The sequence below is a fragment of the Aulonocara sp. 'chitande type north' Nkhata Bay genome, linkage group LG16, assembly GCF_057382095.1.
Source record: "Aulonocara sp. 'chitande type north' Nkhata Bay isolate Kocher_YH1m ecotype deep benthic linkage group LG16, A_spYH_male_GT1.1, whole genome shotgun sequence".
Taxonomy (NCBI): domain Eukaryota; kingdom Metazoa; phylum Chordata; class Actinopteri; order Cichliformes; family Cichlidae; genus Aulonocara; species Aulonocara sp. 'chitande type north' Nkhata Bay.
The window spans coordinates 12,426,476-12,450,440 of NC_141359.1; the positions used below are offsets into that span (position 1 = coordinate 12,426,476).

At 44.4% G+C, this 23,965-nt stretch overlaps 2 protein-coding genes and 2 pseudogenes across 8 annotated transcripts; 3 read left to right on the forward strand and 1 right to left on the reverse strand.

Moving 5' to 3' along the window:
* Nucleotides 1-754: 754 nt before the first annotated feature.
* Nucleotides 755-1,363, reverse strand: LOC147311113 (uncharacterized). The gene has a single exon (XM_086267690.1). The coding sequence runs from the start codon at nucleotides 1,361-1,363 to the stop codon at nucleotides 755-757; it is 609 nt and encodes a 202-aa protein (XP_086123816.1).
* A 1,995-nt stretch (nucleotides 1,364-3,358) lies between these two features.
* Nucleotides 3,359-4,570, forward strand: LOC147311114 (trace amine-associated receptor 3-like; annotated as a pseudogene).
* Nucleotides 4,571-17,089: 12,519 nt separating this feature from the next.
* Nucleotides 17,090-21,787, forward strand: LOC147311115 (trace amine-associated receptor 13c-like). 7 transcript variants are annotated; one of them, XM_086265996.1, is made up of 3 exons: nucleotides 17,090-17,107; nucleotides 20,571-20,725; nucleotides 20,971-21,787. In XM_086265996.1, exons 1-3 carry the CDS (start codon nucleotides 17,102-17,104, stop codon nucleotides 21,785-21,787), a joined length of 978 nt encoding a protein of 325 aa, XP_086122122.1. In that variant the 5' UTR covers nucleotides 17,090-17,101. The 7 variants fall into 7 exon arrangements, with proteins under 7 accessions (XP_086122122.1, XP_086122124.1, XP_086122120.1 ...); XM_086265998.1 differs by having other exon boundaries at nucleotides 20,571-20,629; XM_086265994.1 differs by lacking the exon at nucleotides 17,090-17,107 and adding an exon at nucleotides 17,114-17,135 and having other exon boundaries at nucleotides 20,581-20,725.
* A 416-nt stretch (nucleotides 21,788-22,203) lies between these two features.
* On the forward strand, nucleotides 22,204-23,339 carry LOC147311116 (trace amine-associated receptor 3-like; annotated as a pseudogene).
* Nucleotides 23,340-23,965: the final 626 nt, after the last annotated feature.

The window sequence follows — 23,965 nt, forward strand, 5'->3', positions numbered from 1 at the left end:
GATTGATAGATTGATGCATATATACCATCAAAACAGTGTACATCACTGTCACAACAGCGTTTGTTTTCATTCAAAGGCTTTATGATTTTTCCTATAATGGTGGGCCAGTTTCTAGTCAAAATGTCCGGGCCAATTTTCTGTCCCAGTCCAGCTCTGTATGCAGCTCATCTGCAGTCTGGTGTTACCAACATCTTCCTATTCAGAAGGCAGAATTTCCGAGTTCTGAGTACAATCGAAAGCACCACGACTGCAGTTTTTGTGTTGGATGTAAAAGGCGCACATGACGCTGTGACGTAGGCTAGAATCATGGCAGCAGTCAATGACGGTCCAGGCGTGGGATTTCTCTCGTGGAAATATGCACATTATCTTTTCCTTTCTATTGGTAGGTGGCACAGTGCACTTGTGGCAAGTAAACAAGCTAGAAGACTGGCAAAGTTATGGAAGCAACACATTAACAAGAGAATTCTGAGTAAAACCAAAGTTACTTTCCCTAGTAACTAGTTACTTTGAAAGTAACGAGTAACTTGAAGTAACTCAGTTACTTCAAGTTACTCGTTACTTTCAGTTACTTTTGAGAGAACTAACTAGTAATGTAACTAAGTTACTATTTTAAAGTAACTTACCCAACACTGGTCATCACACAGTCGTTATCAGGGAGTTGTTTTGGTGGGCTCCAGCCTTGGGCCTTAGCAGCTGGCGCCGTGGTGTCCAAATGTAGAATATTGTTGATTTCTCCTTTATGCGAGCAGCGAATTTAGCACTCTGACACTGGTCTCTCGATCTCCCGTTGGAGAGCCGCGAGCCTCCCCATGATGTTATCAAGCTTCTGTTCCGTGGTGTTGTCGTTCTTTTGATTCTGAGACCTCACAGTAGCAGTGAGCCGTTCCGCGATGTGATCCAACTTTCGCTCAAGGGTGTCATTTTGAGCAGGCCCCTCTCTGATGTATCCCATCATACGCTCAATGGTGTTGGTTTGAGTCTTCACGGCAGCTGTAAGCGTCTCCAAGGTGGTGCCCATGCTGCGTTCAGTGTGAGAGATCGCGCCTCGTCCCATCGCTTCAATTCCAGCGGTCAGCTTTGGGGGGGTTTGAACAGCCGGTTCCGCTCTCTTATTTCTCCGATAAGTCAGGGCCAAGCCAGCGCCGATCAGCAAGAACCCTGTTATCATGGTTCCGAATAGGTAGATATCTTCAGCGTCCTCGATAGACAGTCCCGCCAGGCACAACATCCTCCAGTTCTGCCACCCATCCATCGTGTATCCGGCAGGGAAAGTCCCTCCAGGGCACTCGGGTTCTCCCGAGCCCAGACTTCTCGTTGAGAAGAGGGTGTCAATAGCATTCAGAGACCAGTTGATCAAATCCATAATTCTCTTTTAGATTTTAGAGAACGACAGTGAGAGACTGTTCTAGGGAAAAGTAATGCACACGAGACAAGGCAAGGACATAAGAGGCTAAGCAGGGAAGATAAGGGTGAGGAGGAGAGGAGAAAAGTGCAACCGCCTTCGCTGAGAGCCAAAGAGATCTAAAGAGATCTATAGTTCAAAAGGTACTGTACGGGTATCAATATTTTCTTATTTTATAGTTTTCACGGTGCTCAAGGTCCAGAGAATGAGCCGTGTGTGGTGAGGAAATAAATGGCTGCACCCGTTAGAGACTCTTCTGTCGTTGATGCCAAGGGCTGCTACATCCCCTTTTCTTAAAAACATCTGAGAACCAGTTGCTGGATCATGGGAGAAGGATCTATTCTATCCTTGTCCGATAGCTGTCCATCAAAGTCCCAGAACATGACTCTTGTATTTTTCATCATGCTCCAAATAATTTAAATTCGTGAACGCTCTGTACTTTAGTCAAGTCACTTCAGCACTTGGACAGTTCAACTACCAAGCTATGCTGCTGTAATGGATGCAGTATGTGGTTTAGTAATGTCTCAATGAAATATACAAGTCCTGTCCTGAAAAACATGCCATTTGGAAGAAAGCATATGTTGCTCTAAAACCTTTACATACCTGTCAGCACCAATGGTGTGTTTCCACATGTGCAAGCTGCCAATTCCATGGACACTAAAGCTGGAGAACAAGGACCAGTGTAAGATGGAGAAGAGAGTTCACTGGACAGAAAATAATTAAAGTCACACTGCTGTGTTACATCAGTGTCCATTGAGAACACATAAGAAAGGGGGAGGGGAGAACTGATTCAAGGTTCAAGGTTCAAGGTTCTTTATTTGTCACATGCATAGTTATACAAGTATAACACACAGTGAAATGTAGCCTGACACGCTCCTCGACATGTGCAAAAAAATTGGGGGGGGGGGGGGGGGGGGGTGTAGAGGAAGAACATATATATATATATATATATATATATATATATATATATATATATATATATATATATATATATATATATATATATATATATATATATAGTATATACACTGGGTGAATGTGCAGTAGTAGCAGCAAGCAGGTGAATTCTGTACATTAATATGAATAGACATCTGACTATTTTACAGGATAGACAATATAAACATATTTAAAATTAAAGGAATTTGAAATGTACATTGTGCCTTGGTTTAGAGTGTCTGGAAGAGAGTCCTGTCTCAGTCAATTATAGATGATGTGAGAGGGCGGGTGTGTGTGTTTAGGGCACGGATGGCTTGGGGATAGAAGCTCCTCTTGAGTCTCTCTGTCTTTGCCCGGAAGATGCAGAACCTTCTACCAGATTGCAGAAGTTGGAACAGTTTGTTGCCTGGATGGGACGGGTCCTTCAATATCTGCGCTGCTCTAGTCCGGCATCTCCTGGTGTAGGTGTCCTGAAGCGGGGGGAGAGCAATCCTGCAGATCACTCTCTGGAGAGCTTTTTGGTCCTTCACACAGCTGTTCCCGAACCACGATGTCATGTTCTGTGTGAGGATGCTCTCCACAGCGCCTGTATAGAAAATCCTGAGGATCTTTGGAGAGACCCTGAACTTCCTCAGTTGTCGTAGGTGATACAGGCGCTGCCTAGCCTTTTTGGTCTGGACCTGAATGTGGGCAGCCCATGTCAGGTCTGAGGAGATGTGGACACCAAGATACTTGAAGGACTGCACCCTCTCCACTGGAGCTCCATTGATGATAATGGGCTTGTAGTCTCTGTGCTGACCCCTTCTGAAGTCCACCACCAGCTCCTTGGTCTTGCAGACGTTCAGCTGGAGGTGGTTGTCCTGGCACCACGATGCCAGATTCTTCACTTCATCCATGTAGGCCGCCTCATCGTTGTTGGAGATGGCACCCAACAACAAATGAAGGTCCGGAAACAGCTAATTTCATCAGATTTGAAAGCTTAAACAGACTGTGTCTGCTGATACTCTTGTCCTCATCTAGATGATGGAGAACAAGGACAGTATATGCTTTCCAGAAGTCTTCAACTCTTCCTGCAGGAGACCAGCATTTCACTGGTCTGAAGCTGTGCCCCTGAATACCCTGCTGTGCTCCATCTCTGTAATCACCATAGCTCTGAACCTCCTTGTCATCATCTCAGTCTCCTACTTCAGGCAGATTCCATTTTCTATTAGATTTAATTTGGGAAGTTTTCGAAATATGATCGTGCAAAACCTGATGTACAGAAAACCACCACTACACCTTTCTCCAAAACAGGTTATTTTAATTGTTTTACAAAGTTAAATTTAACATAATGTTATGGCAAGTTCTGTGGCACTAACATAAAGTTTCTATTTTTAAGGGAAGATTTTTTTGGTAATGGTGCTTTTTTGACTTATTCCAGGCAGCTCCACACACCCACTAACATCCTCCTCCTCTCTTTGGCTGTGTCAGACTTTCTTGTGGGGCTCCTGTTGCTGCCTGGAGAAATCGTCCTAGGAATAGCCTGCTGGGCTTTCGGTAACCTTTTGTGTTCTCTCTTTAATTATGTGTCTTTCATCATTACCTCGGCTTCAGTGGGAAACATGGTTCTCATATCAGTTGACCGCTATGTGGCGATCTGTTATCCTCTGCATTACTCTACCAGAATTACTGTGACAAGAGTTAAACGTTCTGTTTGTTTGTGTTGGCTCTGTTGTGTTTTGTATAGTAGTCCTTTTAAAAGATGAGCTGATTCAACCAGGAAGGCATAATTCCTGCTATGGAGAATGTGTTTTTGTCATCAACTTTACAGGAACTGTTGATCTTTTGTTAACCTTTATTGTTCCTATTTCTGTTATCGTAGTTCTGTATATGAGAGTATTTGCAGTGGCTGTGTCTCAGGCCCGTGCCATGGGCTCTCATGTTACAGCTGTCACACTGCAGCTTTCAGTGAATCTGACAAAAAAGAAATCTGAGTTGAAAGCAGGAAGGACTCTTGGTGTTCTAATAGTTGTGTTTCTAATGTGTTTCTGTCCATACTATTGCGTCTCTCTTGCAGGGGAAGACTCACTCAGTGAGTCATCCACATCAATTGTCCGTTATCTCTTCTATTTTAACTCCTGTTTGAACCCTCTGATCTATGCACTATTTTACCCCTGGTTTAGAAAAGCTATTAAACACATTGTCATGCTTCAGATATTTCACAGTGGCTCCCATGAGGCCAACATACTATAGAGAGGACCTAAATGAGTGAATAAGTGAAATCTGCTGAACATATATTTTTATCCTTAAACCGTATAATGTTATGCAAGATGCCTGGAATCATTTTGTTGTTTTAGCTCCAAAACTGTCATAAAATCAGCGGTATGTTCTTTGGTCCCTTTTCAACATCTGGTATGTAGTTGTTTGGCATTACTGTACACTATCAGTGTGTTATCAACGATTAAAAACAGAAGAACACATTTTCCTGAATAAGGCACTCAGAATGTACATAAATATGTAAAAAAATATATATATATCATTTTCAATTTGAACTCTAAGCTGTAAAATATAGAATAATATCAAGTATGTGACCTTTGGCCATGTGGTTTGTTATTGGAAATCTTTGTCTAAATAAGTCACTGTGTTTTTGGCCCCTTGAATAGCTCCGAATGAAGCTCCTCTCAAGCTACAGGCAAAAGCCTACATTGCACTGCTGGCACTTTTTGCTTGCTTTTATACAATATATTTTCCTGAGTCCATGTTACATCCCGGTCTAGGGGTACACAAGTGCAACATAAAGGCTAAAGAGGGTCCCCAAAACCAGACCCAAATAGCCAATATACTATTAAAGGTGAGGTTTATTGCCACCAATAACACCAAAACTGAAAGCATTAACTCCAGGGTTACCAAGGGTCAAAATAATAAACAAAAGAAGCCATTTCAAAAAGTGCTACCTAAACCCTGCATGACACAAAACTAAACAAAAGACAAGCACTAATGTTAGCGCCCTAATTTAACAAGCAAAAGAAAACAACAAATGGGTAGTTCACCCCCTTCTGCTTCCGTGCTCATTTACAAGTGGACCAGACTATTTACAACACTATATACAAAACCTAATTTCTCTCAGAAGACTAATACTCCACTGCACTTTGCTGAATTACCCAACTGAATTCAACCTTTCTACTACTGTTATTATTCCCTATATAAAAGTATTTGTGGTTTTGTTATGTTATTTGTAGCTTTGTGGTTAGTGGCTTTGGTTCATTGTAAACCAAAGATGGTAATGAAGGAGCTGGGCAACAAACGTTCTGTGACGTTCAGTCCTGTGACTTTATAGTGGATGGTGTTAATTTACAGGATAATATTATTAATTGTGTCTATAGACTTTCATTTTCCTGTTAAGGAAGGAGAAACGTTTACAATCAATTAGACAGAAAAAAAAGACAGCCTACCATAATAAGTTTATCTGAACAGCAACAAAAATGTGGACCCATATGACCAAAGGTACAGTACTTCCTCAGAAAACCTAAAATATTGTTGTCTGTCTTTTACAAATAGAAAACTAAAGTATTTGTCTTGTGATTATGTTAATATATAGTTTTGTAATGCTTTAAGCAACTTAAACGCTCTAAGAGGCATTCCTAAACCAGCTGAGAGATGTAACCTCAAGCATTTCCAGTGCCTGCTCCAGGGTCTCCTCCAAGTGTGTCAAGCCCAAGCAATCTAAACTGGCTCCTTTCAATGTGAAAGACTGCACTGTAAAAACTATGCAAACTTGTTGCCTCAAAAAAAAATTGAGTAAAGTTGATTTAAGACGACTAAGTTTTTGCAACTTATTCACTTTGAGTACAGAGTATAAAATCTATTTAGCTTCCAGAACTCAAAAAAGCTATGCATAACTAAGTAAGGCTTACTTAAGATGACTGTTAGGATAACTTATTCATTGCAAGTCTGCAGTATTAAGAATAACTTGATATTTCTGACTGTGCAATACTAATTGTTTACCCTACTGACAAACATTTCAAGTTCAACTAAATTAAAAACCAATTTGTGGTAACCTGAATATGAGTAAAAAATAATTAACAACACTTTTTGTAATGATGTTAAAATCGGCCAAACTTTTTTTTTTCAAATGCAAAAAAGTATAATAGCCAACGTACTGGAGACTGTTCTGCTGAACAACAAACAATTATATTGCCATCATTGTTATAATCTCACAATGAAACAAAGTCTCAGATTTAATTATTATGAAACTAAGTTTAGGCTTTCCACAGCTTTTTTTTGTACTTACATTACTTATATAATGAAAATAAAATTTTTATTTATTGTTCAGTCACAAGTGCAGTCTCTACTTTACATAACACATTTTTTTTTCATTCAAAAACATGAGCTGGAATGTTATAATATTTTAAGGATGGCTTGTTTCCAGTCCAGGCATTATTGCCTGAGTGACTATCATGGATCGAGGTGATCCAAATGTAAGTGCAGGAGAAAGTCTTTAACTTCCCTTAAGTACAGTGGCAGTGGATGTGGATTGGAGATGCAATGAGCTTGAACCTGCAGGTGACCATCTTCACTGACCACACCATCTGTGACGGAGGACTCATCTCTCCTGGTGTCCTGCAAGCAAACAATCATATTTTTTGGAACACCAACTTATTTGCTTTCTTAAAACATTTTTTCTGCACTGCGTATAGATCAGACTCCAATTTAGACAATCTCAGGCCCCCTCCCCACCGGAGAGGGGAGGATGTCAATCTGGATAGCCCTGTCCACCACCCGACACACAATATGTCATGTATATATATATATTTTTTAAAAAGGGCTATGCAAACATGGCCAATAACTTTCATTCTAATGATGTGCAAATTTATTTGGGCACAAATTTCACTGTTCAAAAACTTCACTATATACAGTGCAGACAATGTAGACCCTCTAAACCAGCGGTCCCCAAACATTTTTGCGCCATGGACCGGTTTATGCCCGACAATATTTTCACAGACCGGCCTTTAAGGTGTCACGGATAAATACAACAAAATAAAACTAGTACCGGTACCGAAAAAAAGGCCTCCTGAGGCCACATTTGTAGGCCAATTATGTCACAGCGACTGACGAAGGCTGTCCAAATTCGAAGACTCCAGCCGAAGACTCAATTCTCAAGTACGCAAGTCTGTACTTGCGTTCTATGTGCTGATTCTCATTCCCACTTGGCTGCGAACTATTCCTGTACGAACTGGAGGCCATTACCTGATGAAGCCAAAAGAACCAAGTCATCTCAAAAAGCAGAGATGACATTCTGAGACTGCCCAAGTGGAAGCCTTCCGCCACTTGGCTACACCTAGAAATTCTGTCCATGAAAATTATGAACAGAATCAGTGACAAAGATGACAAAGGGCAGCCCTGGTGAAGTCCATCACCCACCGGCAACAAGTCCAATGTATTGACAGCTATGTGGACCAAGATTTTGCAACGAATTGAATTGCCCGTAACAATGACCAGACACACACCATACTCCTGGAGCACCTCCCTACCGGACACTCCGAGGGACACGGCCAAATGCCTTTTCCAAATCCACAAAACACATATAGACTGGTGGGGCAAACTCCATGCATCCTCCAGTATCCTCAAGAGAATAAAGAGATGGCCCAATGTTCCACAACCAGGAAAAGGGTGGGGTGCTCACTCTGGGTTAGGAACGAGTTTCTGCTCCAAGTGGAGCGCATTGTTCCTCCTGTATCTTTCTAAGGGAGGCTGAGGAGTGTGATCCCCCTATATCAGAATCAAAATCAGCATACTTTTTTAATCCCTAAGGAAATTATGTAGGTTTAGTTGCTCCAGAACAGTAACAGAAACAGACTAGGCTATTTAACAATACAATATGTCGCAGATTCACAAATTTAAGAAATAGCACAATACATACAAATCACTCAATAATATATATGAAGGATTGACAGAGGGGTTTGTAAATAAATATCAAGAATACTGACAGCAACATTACTGAGTAGAAAAGAGTGTGTGCAAAAAGGATGAAACTATTGTAGTGTTTACAGTGTACAAGATGGAGGAGTTGTTCAGGGAGATGGCCAATAGCGGAATAATTTCCTGTGTTGTTCAGTGGTGCTTTTTGATAATCTCAGTCTCTCACTGAGCGTGCTCCTGTGGCTAGCAAGCATGTCATGGAGTGGGTGGGAGATATTATCCAACATTGTCTTTAAATTGGACAACATCCACCTCTCTGACATCACCTTAAGGGAATCCAGCTCCATCCCCATAACATTACTGGCCTTGTGGATCAATTTATTGAGTCTGTTGGCATCTGCGAATCTTAACCTGCTCCCCCCAGCATGCAACCACATAGAGCATAGCACTGGCCACAACAGACTCACAGACAAATCCTGAGCATTGTCTGACAGATGTTGAAGGACTTCAGCCGCCTCAGAAAATAGAGATGACTCTAGCCTTTCCTGTAAAGTGCAGTGTTGTTTTTAACCCAGTCCAGTTTATTATCTAAGTATACTCCAAGGTATTTATAGTCCTCCACAATGTCCACATTGATCCCCTGGATTGAAACAGGGGTTAAGTCCACCATCAATTCCTTGGTCTTTGCCACGTTGAGCTGCAGATGTTTCTGCTTGCACCATGTAACAAAGGAATCAACCTGGTCAGCCCAGTACTCTGACTAATCACCCCTGCTGATGCATCCAACCACCAGAGAGTCATCAGAAAACTTCTGAAGATAGCAGGTCTGTGCAGTGGCTGTAGTCTGTGGTGTAGAGGGTGAAGAGGAAGGGGGAGAGGACATTCCCTTGTGGTGGCCCTGGTGGTCACCACCTCAAAGCCCCCAAAGCACTCCATTGAGCTCCCTCCCTATGATTACCTTGTCAGACACACTGTAATGTATGTTTGCACTGATTGCCGATCACGCTTCAACTGAGTCGTCCTCGGTCAGAAGGAATGGTACTCCACAGTGATGTAGTTCAAATAACTTTACTAAAGAGGTGGCAGATGACATCAACAGGATGTACAGCGTTGGTAGGGAGGCATTACAGTATTCACATGCAGGTAACGGGGGTGTGAGTGTGTATATGGGTATGTGTGTGTGTGTGGTCATCTGTAAACAGAAAGAACAAACATTTGTATTAACCACTATGGATAGCAGTGTACCCCTTATACAGTACTGTGGGTTTCCAGCGTAATGTTATACAATCTGCCATAACCTCATGGCCACTAGATGGCACCCTAAGACCATAAATGAATTTCTGGCTTGTATATACATTGGCAAACCAGACCTCTGCAGATTGCAACGATTCAGAGAATAAACATAGTAAATAGTTACATCCACCTACAACCACAATGCTTGACAGTAAGTCGTATATGGAATGAAATATGGGCTGAACACAAGGCTGCCTGTAGTAGGCCAAACAAAACGCATCTTAGCGATAGCAATGGGACTAGCCTCTTAGCGATAGCAACGAGACTAGCCTCTTAGCGATAGCAAATTACACAGATAAAGTCAACAAGCCTCACTCTCATCTTACAATACTCACATGGTAAGCACGCACGCAGTATTAACTCACACCGAATGCACGTTAATACGTTACTCCTCCGACACACCTCTCATCTGTGCAGCGCTGCGCTGAACACGTTCCCAACCGGAAGTACAGATACCGAGGTGCATCATGGGTAACGTAGTATAAAACAGCTACAGTGAACAAGCGGACTTTTAACAGCCGCCCCTGTATTTGTAGGCAAATACACTCCCGCTAGAGTCCTTCTATTTTGAAACAGTGTCATTTGAGTCCTCAGGAACTTTGGGAAGTTCCACCAACTTAGTTACCGGGCGAACATAGGTACTGTCTTTAACCTTGACCTCGGCAGCTCGAACAACGCCATCAATCCCTGGGAAAACTTTGGCAATGGTACCCACAGGCCAAAGGCCTCTAGGCAAGTTACAGTCCACAATCATAACAGCTTGTCCCACAGCCATGTTGTCAGTGGACCTCCTCCATTTCTGTCGGAGTTGCAGTCCTGGGAGGTAGTTCTGTATGAACCGCTTCCAGAAGTGGTCGCTGATGACCTGACTGTGCCTCCATCTTCTGTTAGAAAGAGTGCCTGAGGGGCCGTAAGCTGCCTGGGGTAGTGCCGAATCATGCCGCCCCATCAAGAGAAGATTTGGTGTGATGGGATCTGGGTCAGCTATGTCAGCCGATGCATAGCCAAGCGGCTTCGAGTTCAAAATGCCCTCAACCTCTATGAGAGCAGTGAGTAGGACTTCTTCCACCACAACTTGGTCCTTCAGGACCGCTTGCAGAGCTGACTTCACTGCTCTGATTTCCCTTTCCCATGCTCCTCCGAAATGAGGAGAGTGTGGGGGATTGAAGCAGAAGTTGATAGTCTGCTTGGCCAGTTGCTGCTTGAGGTCCGGCTCCATGTTTTCAAACGCCGTTTGGAGTTCTCTGTGCCCACCTCTGAAATTGGTCCCTCGATCAGACCACATCTCGTATGGCTTTCCTCGGCGTGCAATAAATCTGCGTAATGACATAAGGAAGGAATCGGTGTCAAGACTAGGGAGGAGATCAAGGTGCACGCATCTGGTTGTAAGACACTTGTAGATGATTCCCCAGCGTTTCTCTCTTCTACGACCTATCTTTATCGTGTATGGCCCAAAACAGTCTACGCCCGTTGACCAGAACGGCGGCTTATAGAGTCTCAGCCGCGATGAAGGTAAGTCAGCCATTTTGGGTGTAGAAGGTGAGGCGCGCCATCTCCTACAGTCCACACACTGGTGCTGATGCTTCTTAATGGCTTGACGTCCTCTGAGAATCCAATAGGTGCGCCGTATTTCCGCAAACAGCCTCTCTGCACCTGGATGAAGGAGCTGGTCATCATAAGTTTTTATGATGAGCTTGGTCAGGGGATGTTCAGCTGCTAATACAATGGGATGAATACTGTCTGGATCTAAGTCGGCAGCTCGACGGAGGCGGCCTCCGACTCTGATGAGACCGGTAAGACTGTCATATTCAGGGGACAGCACGCTAAGACGGCTGTCTGAGCGGACTGGGTGCCCGATCTGGAGGGCTCGGGCCTCCTCTGAGAAGCTGTCAGTCTGTGCCGAGCGAAGCAGCATGGTTTTGGTTTCTAGTTGCTCCGCTGCTGTAATAGGAGCGTCAGTGTTGGGTCTGGTAGGTAGCAGCAATCAGCTCATCTAGCGTGGCATACTGTGTTGGATCCGGTAAAGTCGGGGATGCAGAAACGTGCCCACAGAATGCAGTCTTCCTGAGCTCTGCCTCACTGCATGCCGGGAACTCTGTTGGCAACTTAGGCCAAGTGTCAGCAGTTTGTGACAGAAAGGGTGGACCATGTGACCAACGATTGCGGACAGTTAGGTCAGCAAGATGTTTCCCTCTGGTGATGTCATCAGCGGGATTGAGGTCAGAGGTCACATACCGCCACTGTTCAGGAGATGTCAGCTCCTGTATTTCACAGATTCTAGTCCCCACAAATACCTTATAGCGACAGGAACTAGACTGGATCCACTGCAGCACCGTTGTGGAGTCTGTCCACAGGTAGATCGATTTCAGGAGGATGGTGAGCTCTGTCTGGAGTAATTTGGCCAATTGGGCCCCTGTGAGCGCTGCGCAAAGCTCCAGCCGGGGTATTGACACCTGTTTACGTGGGGCCACTCTGGAGCGAGCCATCAGGAATGATGTGGCGATGGGCAGTTGTTGATCGATTACTCGGAGATAAGCCACAGCCCCATACGCCTTTTCTGATGCGTCACAGAATATGTGAGCCTCGTATGTCACATTGCTGGAGTTGTGAGAAGGAGTGTAGCAGCGGGGAATGGTGACATGCTGAAGGTGTGACAGTTCACCTTCCCACTCAAGCCAGGACTGAAGTAGATTCCCTTCGATGGGCTCATCCCATCCTCTCTCTGTGCTCCACAGGGCCTGTACAATCAGCTTGGCCCTTGTAGTGTAGGGACAAATATAACCTAGGGGGTCATACTGGGTAGCTAGTACCTTGTACACGTTGCGCAGCGTGACCGTGGAGTAGGTTATAGGGCGGTGCTTATATCCCAGGACATCTGTCGGGCAGTGCCAGCTGAGTCCTAATGTTGACTCTTGTGGGTCGAGACTTTTGAAGTTCAGCCAAAGCTCGCAGCTCTCTGATCTAGCTGAAGCGGGCAGGTGAGCAACTACTTCGGGCACGTTGCTCGCCCACTGACGTATCTCGAATCCTCCTTGAATGAGTAAATCTCTCATTCGGTCGATGAGCTGCTTTGCCTCTTCTGGGTTGGACAGGGACTGTAAACAGTTATCCACATAGAAGGCTGTGTGGACAGAGTCACAGATGTCCTTGTGGGTGTCTTCGTGCTCCCTTGCATGTCTCTGTAGGGCGAAAATAGCACAACAGGGGCTACATGTCGTTCCGAAGGGCAAAACTCTCCACTCATATACGTCTGGGGGCCGGTCAGTTTCACAATCCCTCCACAGAAACCGTAGCAGAGGACAATCCTCTGGGAGCAGCCGAATCTGGTGAAACATGGCTCTGATATCTCCACTCACAGCTACAGGGTGTTGGCGGAAGCGGAGTAATACCCCCAGCAGAGTGGGCCCCAAGGGAGGTCCTGGTAAGAGGTAGTGGTTCAGGACGGCCCCCTGAAACTCAAACGAACAGTTGAAGACCACCCTAGCCTTATTATTGTGATGTACCATGTGGTGGGGTACATACCATGACTCGGAAGGGCTATGTGTCTCATCTGGGCTCAGCTTAACAACATAACCAGAATCTACTAACCTGTGGATCTCCTGGCTGTATGCGAGGGTCAGATCAGGATTCTTGGCCAGCTTACGTTCGGTGGATCTGAGGAGGCCTTTTACTGCTTCAGGAGAGACACACATCCGTGGAAAGTCCCTTCTTCTCAGCAGCGGAGTGGCGTATCTCTCGACACCGTCTACTGGGACTCTGATAGTCTTTGTCTCCAACATAGCTACCGCCTCTCTGTCCTCCTTTGACCGTGTGACCTCCTTCTCTGTCCTGTAGGGGGGAGCATCTAGTTGCCACAAACGCTTCACATCTTGATGCAGGGCCTCTGCAGGAGAAAGGCACATGTTCAGGCACTGCAGGTCCCCCTCAGATGTAGGCATACTACTGGCCGGCCCCTGGATGGCCCATCCGAGCTTGGTGCAGATAGCTACTGGCCCTTTGGACGACCCCCGAAGGACGGGGCGGACAGGGGTGATGAGATGAGCGTTATCTGAGCCAATCAGCACCAAAGGTTGGATCTGGTTAAATCCCTCAATCTGGACTTTCTGTAAGTGAAGATACTTCTTCTTTAGCTGTTCAACTGGACATGACTGAGTAGCTAGGCTCAGTTGTTGGGCTGTGAAAGCATGTGTTACTTTGTACCTCACTTTGGGCTTAGCCCTTGGTGACACCTGAAATGAGACAAAGCCTCCCTTCATCTGGATTACATCTCGACGGATAGTTCTCAGTGAGAGTGTTGCTTCCTCCTGTTCCAAACCTAGAGATTTAACTGCCGCTGGAAGCACAACAGTCTTCTCTGAGCCGTCATCGAGCACAGCAAATGTATTCAGTGATTTGCCCCCATAATGTAGTTGGATTGGTACTACCTTAAGCATAACACGACCTGAGTGACTTGAATAGTCTAGGTAGACCATACTAGTACTCACAGTTAGTATGTTAGGGTCCCGCTTCTTGGCCTCAACCAGGTCATGGAGCACCGACAAATGCTGGTCACCACAGGTGCTGCACGGCTTCTTCAGAGTACACTGCTCTGGAGAATGTTTACGGCCACAGCGCCAGCATTTGGCCTTCTCGGTAATCCAGGTAGCCATAGCTTTGAGGTCTAGCCTTTTGAATCCATCACAGCCATTCAGATAATGCTCTGTCCCTTCGCAGTATGGACAATAAGGTTTGAACTTCTGTTTCTTCTTAGGTTGGACTGTCGGATCTGGAGCTGTAGATTCTCCCTCCTGTTTTAGCTTGGCTTGGGCTGGATTTGGGCCGTAGTAGATGGAAGCAGATCTGTTGTGTGGCTTGAGCCCTGCTGAGGCTTTGAGTAGGTTCTTCTCTGGACGTGGCTTGTCCGGGGGCATTTGAGAGGCTTGTCTGGATAGCTGAAGGACTGGGATTTCCGTTCGAGCCATTCTGAGAAGTCGTACATATTGTATGTTCGGCTGCTGCCACTGCGGATGATCCCCCGGGTGATACAGTACTCGATGAAGTTGTCCCTGTAGTTCAGAGGGAGCTTGGTAAGCAGTCTGTCCACATGTGAACCACAATGAAGCTCACTGGCTGCTACTTCATCCATGGTACTGAGAAGCCCAACCAGGCTGGACACCGACAGGGAGAGGTCTTCAATAGCTTGAGAATCGCCGGCTCTAATAGGGGGGCAGTTTAATATAGTGCTAAGCTCACTTTGGACTAACTGCCTTGGCTGTCCATACCTCTGCTCTAGCGCCCTCATTGCACTAGTGTAGGGAGTGCGGTCGTGAATGTAGCGCTTGGCTACCTGTAAGGCGCTGGGATGCTCTAGATGATCTAGCAGGACCTGATACTTGTAATCTTCTCCCAGATGAGAATGTGGCCCTAAGGTGCTGTCCAGCCCTTTCTTCAATAAGGCAAAGTCACTCTCTCTCCCCGACCGGAAGATCACCAGCTTGGGCTTTGGGATGCCGTATGAAGATGCCACCATCATCTCCATCAGGTTTGGTAGAGGCGTTCCTGCTGGGTGAGTTGTGGCAACCTGTGGATTATGGTGTTCAGCAGAGGAAGATGATGAATAGTTACTGCCTGAGGGATAAGGAACATAGTGCTTGCCAGCTGGATCAGGCACAGCTTCAGGATGCAGTATGGTGGGCACAGGGCGATGAGCTTCTGTCCACTGTGATGGCTGGGTCACAGGCGCTGGTGGACGTGAAGGTTGCTGCAAGTACACAGGATTAGCTGGATGTCTGACTTGGAAGACAGGAGCAGCGGGATGTGACATCTGCTGCAGACTCATTGGGTCCACAGCCTGTGATAGCTGGTGCACTGAAAGATGAGCATGTTGTAGTGGCTGATCAGCTGGGGATGCAGAATGTAATAGCTGCACCTGGCCTGGCCTGTTTATCAGGAGCTGATGTTCCGATCGCTGATATGAGAAGGGTTCAGCAGTGCATCGCCCAGGTCTCCTGAGTGGCGTCGATGCAGCTACATAAGTGGCAGGGTGCAGCACTGGCTGAATGTGAAGGCTCGCTTTACGGGGAGGTGATGGAGCAGATGTTTCCACTGGCGTCGGCATGTTCGCCGGTGTTGTGGTGCCCTGCTCTGAGGGACTTACTAGCACAGTTAGTGGCTCTGTGGTATCATGTAACACCTCATTGCTAGGTTGTAGTGGTGCAACTTCTGTTATGGAGGAAATATGTTGGGGTTGTTCTAACGCTCCTGTTTCTGGGGGAAGAGGACTGCCAGGTTTAGAAGCTTGCTCCAAACGCTCCACCCGCTTCAGTAATGTCCCACGAGTTTCCTCCATAGACACTTGCAGTTGAGTCATGTGTTGGAGGACACTGCTCCAAACTGATTCCATCTTCTGCCATCTCTCATCCTCTTCATAGTCGGAGCTGCTTGAACTACTTGGAGCGCTAGATGGCTCAGTTAGGTTGTGCTCATAGTCCACCAGATGTCCTGGAAGTTTCTTCTCCCGCGTTGGACGGGGGCTACTCGATGCACCTCTATCCTGAGGGTTTGCCATCTCATTAACTCAGCCAAGGCGAATCCGGCTCGAAGGACCACTTGTAATGTATGTTTGCACTGATTGCCGATCACGCTTCAACTGAGTCGTCCTCGGTCAGAAGGAATGGTACTCCACAGTGATGTAGTTCAAATAACTTTACTAAAGAGGTGGCAGATGACATCAACAGGATGTACAGCGTTGGTAGGGAGGCATTACAGTATTCACATGCAGGTAACGGGGGTGTGAGTGTGTATATGGGTATGTGTGTGTGTGTGGTCATCTGTAAACAGAAAGAACAAACATTTGTATTAACCACTATGGATAGCAGTGTACCCCTTATACAGTACTGTGGGTTTCCAGCGTAATGTTATACAATCTGCCATAACCTCATGGCCACTAGATGGCACCCTAAGACCATAAATGAATTTCTGGCTTGTATATACATTGGCAAACCAGACCTCTGCAGATTGCAACGATTCAGAGAATAAACATAGTAAATAGTTACATCCACCTACAACCACAATGCTTGACAGTAAGTCGTATATGGAATGAAATATGGGCTGAACACAAGGCTGCCTGTAGTAGGCCAAACAAAACGCATCTTAGCGATAGCAATGGGACTAGCCTCTTAGCGATAGCAACGAGACTAGCCTCTTAGCGATAGCAAATTACACAGATAAGGTCAACAAGCCTCACTCTCATCTTACAATACTCACATGGTAAGCACGCACGCAGTATTAACTCACACCGAATGCACGTTAATACGTTACTCCTCCGACACACCTCTCATCTGTGCAGCGCTGCGCTGAACACGTTCCCAACCGGAAGTACAGATACCAAGGTGCATCATGGGTAACGTAGTATAAAACAGCTACAGTGAACAAGCGGAGTTTTAACACACACAATGTGGAAAACGCACATATTGTGGTCTTCGCGGTTAGCATTTATGTTAGGTTATCACCCAGGAGGGTTGGCCTGATGGTGTTGAATGCACTGGAAAAGTAAAAAAACATGACCCTCACAGTGCTCACTGGCTGGTCCAGATGGGTGTAGACATGATGGAGCAGGTAGATGATGGTGTCCTCAGGGCGGGGCTGGTAAGCAAACTGAAGGGGATCCTGATGTGGTCTGACTATGGGTTGGAGCTGGTCCAGGATAAGTCCTTCCAGAATCTTCATGAATGTGGGAGGTCAGTGCCACAGGCCTGTAATGCTGGGGGGCACTGCGTCTTTGGTACAGGGATGAGGCATGATGTCTTCCACAGCACTTGGACCCCCTGTAGACTCAGACTCAACATGAACAGTTTATGAAAGACTCCACAAAGCTGGGAGGTGCAGGCCTTAAGGACACGGGGACTCACCCTATTTGGTCCAGCAGACTTGCCTGAGTGGAGTCTCCTCATTTGCTTCTGAACCCGGTCATGAGTGACAGTAATATGTGGGGGAGAGGTGTCAGGACTTTCACCGGAGGCAACTATGTGGAGAGAGAGAGAGAGACAGTGCACAGTTCAATGTCCGGGCAGCAAATCCTTTCTTTGATTGTTACGTGGGCAGGGTTACATCAACGGTTGTCAACAAGAACAGGAAGCCCCCGTCCTTTCACTTTGGCTATTAGTTTGCGGCGCTGTCCCTGTCTGCCCGAACAGCGTGGAAGCCTTCCCTTCCACGAATGTGTTGTGGTCGGGAATATCCTGGTGCATCCATGATTCAGTGAAACACATCGAGCTACACTCCCGGTATTTCCTCTGACTCCGTGGAGAAGTCAGAAATACTCCTGTCTCACCGTCTCCTTCCTTGTCCTCTTCTGTCCTCCACCTCTGCATCCTCGGTGTGTTTTCCTCCAGATTTCAGCTGGTACATCTGTGGTTCTGACTGTTGAGCAGGCGACATCAGTGCGATCAGCTTATCTCTCGAGTAAGCAGCCTGTGTGTATGTAGTAGTTGTGTTGTGGTCCCATTGCTCAATAAAGGTAACAGTTCTGCGGTCACAAGCAGAACAAAAGTTCTCTTGATCCACATGACTGAACGAAAGATATTCAAACAGACCAAAGTCCAAGTAAAGAAAAAGAATAAGTAAGAAAAAAGCTAAACTAAAGAGAAAAAAGCAGGAGCAATTGTAACAGGCCTCACGCTGGTTGCGCACAAAATCTATATCTTGATGCATGCTCAATCATCCAGATGAGTAAATCCCAAAAGGTTCTTTCTGTACATCTGGACGTAGCGTTTTCTTTGGGAGAAACATTTCATCACTCATCCAACTTCAGTCTGAGCTGACTGCAGGTTTCCCCAACCTTCCCAAAGTTTCTCCCACTGAAAGCTGTACTTCCAAATGAGCAGAATCAGCATTTTTGGGTTGGCTATAGTTGGAACACACCCTTTGATCCCCTTTCTTAAAAATGGGTACCAACACCCTAGTCTGGCAATCAATAGGTGCCACCCCTTATCTCCACAAAACATTGTAGACGCGCGTAAACCAAGACAGTTCTACAATATCCAGACCCTTCAGGAACTCAGGACGAACCTCATCCACCCCAGGGGCCCTGCCACCAAGGAGTTGTTGTTTAACTGCTTCACCCTGGAGATAGACGAGTCATTGCCCTTGTCCCTAGACTGCTTCCTCCAAAGAAGACTGTGAAATGCACTACACACAGGTACACACACACACACACACACAGGTCTTTATCACCAGATTCCACATTTATTTATAGTTTTCCCTGGGTTATGACTGAACACAGTCTGACAGCTGTCGGTCCCAGCTGATTTCCCTCCCCCTCCGCTCCGTCTCACTATAAAAAGGGAAGGAAACCACCATCAGTCCAAATCGCCATCAGCTGTTCTCACCGGCATCTCCAGCACCGCCCCGTTGAGCTCACTGCACCACTCCTCCCCTGCAGCCGCGCCCGGGACCACACCTCCGCCACAAAGACATGCCAGTGGTATTCTTTTCACCACCTGACAATGAGTCAGGAGCGTGCCACACGCACTATACACACATTTACATTTCATGTTCATACTTGAGGTAACTTGTTTGATGCATATTCAGAAAATTGATGTTTGAGAATATTTTACATTTTATCATTATTTCAGTTTATTTTGAAAAATCTCAAGGATGTTGAGCTTTATTGTGAAAGGTTTATGTGGAAAATAAACAAGTGGCTGGCGGAGCCAACACTATGGTTTCACCGTCGTTGTTGCTAACAAACCGAGGCATAAAACTAGTTGTTTGTCTGTCCCAAATGTGATTATTATAAATGTACAATAAAGTGAAAACTCAGCAAGAATAATATAGCCACTACAGTTGGTTGTTTGTTTGGTTTTTTTATTCTTGTAATCACAACTGATTTCGGGGCAAGATATGTTTGGAAAAAGCAAAAACAAAGGACTGTAGAGAATTTAAACATATTTTTGGATATTCTGGTGGTCGTCATAGAATTCATCTTTTTACCTTCAAAAAAGACACAACACATTCTATTAAATTGTTTATTCTCAATTGATAATTTGTGTTTAACTAGCTCAGATTGCCCCAGGCTAAACCTCTTGATCCATCCAACATTGCAATAAACAAAATAAAAAAAAGTGCTCTGGGTGAAATTAATTTTTATCTTTTACATTTTCTCTAGATACTGCAATAATATTGTGAACATAAAATTATTTTAGCCAACGCAATGAAACAAAAGCTCAGATAATGTAACAGCTGTATTTTCAAACAGAGTATTATTTGGCCACATCAACACAGTCTTGACTTATGAGATTCTGGATCGTTTTTGAATTTTGTTAGCTCTCAAACTCTGAAAGTGCTGCCGCTGATCTCAATAAACAGACTTTACTCACTTCCTGTACAGAGATTTAGAGATGGGTAAAAGCGGAGTATAGATATGTCTGTGAAGGTTCTCAGTCATCCAGGTCTTTGTAGTCTAAGGAGCTTGGAAAGACAAGTGTCTGAACTTCTTTGAGTTGCTGGACGATGTTTCAGGTGAAACATCTTCCAGCAACTCAAAGGAGTATAGATTCTACAGGTGATATGCCATAAAAGGCAGAAATAGTCCACCATCAAAGCAGCCTGTTTTCCAAGTTTGATATGTATGTGGGTTTTTTTTTTTACTGAGAACATTTTTGCTTTTGAAATTCAACATTATTACATTGTAAGTCAAATGGCAAACAAGTGCCAACTTGAAGTAGAATTTAACTCTGGCACAAATTTCACCCTGGTCTTGGCAAACAAAAATTTGTAATGTAAGTGGAAGTGCTCCTCAGCAGCCATTAGAGACACACAAATGTAAGAAGTCACTTAGTCTGAAAATATTGGCATCAGACAGGACATTCTTTTTTAGAAGAAAAAGAAGTTGTAAATGGTGAAGAAGGCTGAGTATACCACAGTGAGGGATGGAGCACATAGATATCCAACTGACATTGAGAAAAAGACGAGGGGCGGAGTGAGAAGGGGTGAGTTATATAACTAATTCAGTTTGTAATGCTACATAGAGCTACAGGTCTCTCTGAAAATGGATACACAGGATGTGGCAGAGCTCTGTTTTCCACAACTCTTCAACACCTCCTGCAAGAAACCTCCTCTGTCAGAATTTGTGTTCCTTCATGTTGTGTTGTCCTCCATCTCGCTGCTAACTGTGACTCTCAACCTGCTCATCATCATCTCAGTCTCCCACTACAGGCAGAGTTGTTGTTATTTTTTTAATAGCTGTGTGTAGCTTATACATTCTGTGAGCTAATTGACTTAAGATGTTTTTGTGACCTCAGTGGTGTATACAATTAAACTATCTGATATAGAAGTGGTCGATAAGAAATGATCAAAACTGTTTTTCTCTTACCAAGAGCTAATGTTTTATTGTTTGTTGGGTTGCTTTAATTTAGTGATTTGAGGACTGTTAATTTAATAATGTTTGTGTCTTCTTGCAGGCAGCTCCACACACCCACTAACATCCTCCTCCTCTCTCTGGCTGTCTCAGACTTTCTTGTTGGTCTCCTGTTGATGCCTGGAGAAATCCTCCGAAATACAGCCTGCTGGTTTCTCAGTGACCTCACCTGTTCTATGTACTATTATATGTCTTTAATTGTTACCTCTACCTCAGTGGGAGACATGGTGTTAATATCAATTGACCGCTATGTGGCTATTTGTGACCCTCTGCATTACCCCACCAGAATCACAGACAGAAGAGTGAAACTCTGTGTTTGTCTGTGTTGGCTCTGCTCTGTTTTCTATAGCAGCCTGTTTGTAAAGGATGATCTAACTCAACCAGGGAAGCATAATTCCTGCTATGGAGAATGTACAATTGATGTTGACTTAATTACAGGAACGATTGACCTTCTTTTAACCTTTTTTGTTCCAGTTACTGTCATTGTAGTTCTGTATCTGAGAGTATTTGTGGTGGCTGTGTCTCAGGCTCGAGCCATGCGCTCTCATGTTACAGTTGCTGCTCTGCAGCTTTCAGTGACTCTAACAACAAAGAAATCAGAGTTAAAAGCAGCCAGGACTCTGGGTGTTCTTGTAGTTGTGTTTCTACTGTGTTTCTGCCCTTATTATTGTGTTACTCTTGCCAGGGACGACCTACTCAATAGTTCATCTGTATCCTTTTTGCGCTATCTGTTCTATTTTAACTCATGTCTAAACCCTTTGATCTATGCACTGCTCTACCCCTGGTTTAGAAAAGCTGTGAAACTCATAATCTCTTTACACATACTGCAGCCTGGCTCCTGTGAGATTAGCATTCTGTAAAAAAAACAAAACAAAAAAAAAAAACAAATAAAAGGAACACTGAACAATTGTTGAGTTATTTTGTTGCCCTACTGGTTGGCTACTTTTGGGCTTCCATTTGTGTTATTCTGTGGCGCTGGAAATGATGCTGTGTCAGTATCACTGTGTCATCGATGACAGTAACTTGTTGGAAAAGAAGGATGGAAAATATTTTTCATGTTGGCCCTATTAAATGCTGCTACCTGTAATCTGAACTCACCCATTGCTAATTAGCATTTTGTTTGTATATCATCAGAATTATCATTATCGCAAATTTGCCCAAGTATTGCAATATACTTTTGAAGCTATATTGCCCACTGCTACACAGTAATTGTCTCTTGTCTCTCTGTGATCCACAGAGAAGTTTGGTAAATGGCCAGCACCATGGACCTTTTTAGATGATCCAGACCGCAGCAGTCTTTAATGGCAGCGCCTTCAGCATTAGTACGCACATATGTAAAATTAGTCTCAGTCCTGGGCTCAGTTAGAGAGGTAAACAAAACGCACGGACAAAACTGTGGGTTTTCCATGTGTGTAACGTGCAAGAGCTGCGGCTCTGTCAGAGCTGTTTTTTTCCATGCTAACATACTTGATGATTGTGTGGAGCATACACCTGTGTGGGGAGCCTGCCGTTAATATTTAAATATGAGTTAAGGAGAGGGTCACTTGCTGTGGGGGGATAGTACTGTTCACCTACAGGATAACTGCTTACAACAACACAGCTATGGATTTAGGGGGAGAACATAAATGTAAATAGAAACTGTTTAAATAACCTGTTTAATCATCTCAGTTTATTATTGGTGAGAAATCGTCCTAGGAATAGCCTGCTGGGCTTTCGGTAACCTTTTGTGTTCTCTCTTTAATTATGTGTCTTTCATCATTACCTCGGCTTCAGTGGGAAACATGGTTCTCATATCAGTTGACCGCTATGTGGCGATCTGTTATCCTCTGCATTACTCTACCAGAATTACTGTGACAAGAGTTAAACGTTCTGTTTGTTTGTGTTGGCTCTGTTGTGTTTTGTATAGTAGTCCTTTTAAAAGATGAGCTGATTCAACCAGGAAGGCATAATTCCTGCTATGGAGAATGTGTTTTTGTCATCAACTTTACAGGAACTGTTGATCTTTTGTTAACCTTTATTGTTCCTATTTCTGTTATCGTAGTTCTGTATATGAGAGTATTTGCAGTGGCTGTGTCTCAGGCCCGTGCCATGGGCTCTCATGTTACAGCTGTCACACTGCAGCTTTCAGTGAATCTGACAAAAAAGAAATCTGAGTTGAAAGCAGGAAGGACTCTTGGTGTTCTAATAGTTGTGTTTCTAATGTGTTTCTGTCCATACTATTGCGTCTCTTTTGCAGGGGAAGACTCACTCAGTGAGTCATCCACATCAATTGTCCGTTATCTCTTCTATTTTAACTCCTGTTTGAACCCTCTGATCTATGCACTATTTTACCCCTGGTTTAGAAAAGCTATTAAACACATTGTCATGCTTCAGATATTTCACAGTGGCTCCCATGAGGCCAACATACTATAGAGAGGACCTAAATGAGTGAATAAGTGAAATCTGCTGAACATATATTTTTATCCTTAAACCGTATAATGTTATGCAAGATGCCTGGAATCATTTTGTTGTTTTAGCTCCAAAACTGTCATAAAATCAGCGGTATGTTCTTTGGTCCCTTTTCAACATCTGGTATGTAGTTGTTTGGCATTACTGTACACTATCAGTGTGTTATCAACGATTAAAAACAGAAGAACACATTTTCCTGAATAAGGCACTCAGAATGTACATAAATATGTAAAAAAATATATATCATTTTCAATTTGAACTCTAAGCTGTAAAATATAGAATAATATCAAGTATGTGACCTTTGGCCATGTGGTTTGTTATTGGAAATCTTTGTCTAAATAAGTCACTGTGTTTTTGGCCCCTTGAATAGCTCCGAATGAAGCTCCTCTCAAGCTACAGGCAAAAGCCTACATTGCACTGCTGGCACTTTTTGCTTGCTTTTATACAATATATTTTCCTGAGTCCATGTTACATCCCGGTCTAGGGGTACACAAGTGCAACATAAAGGCTAAAGAGGGTCCCCAAAACCAGACCCAAATAGCCAATATACTATTAAAGGTGAGGTTTATTGCCACCAATAACACCAAAAC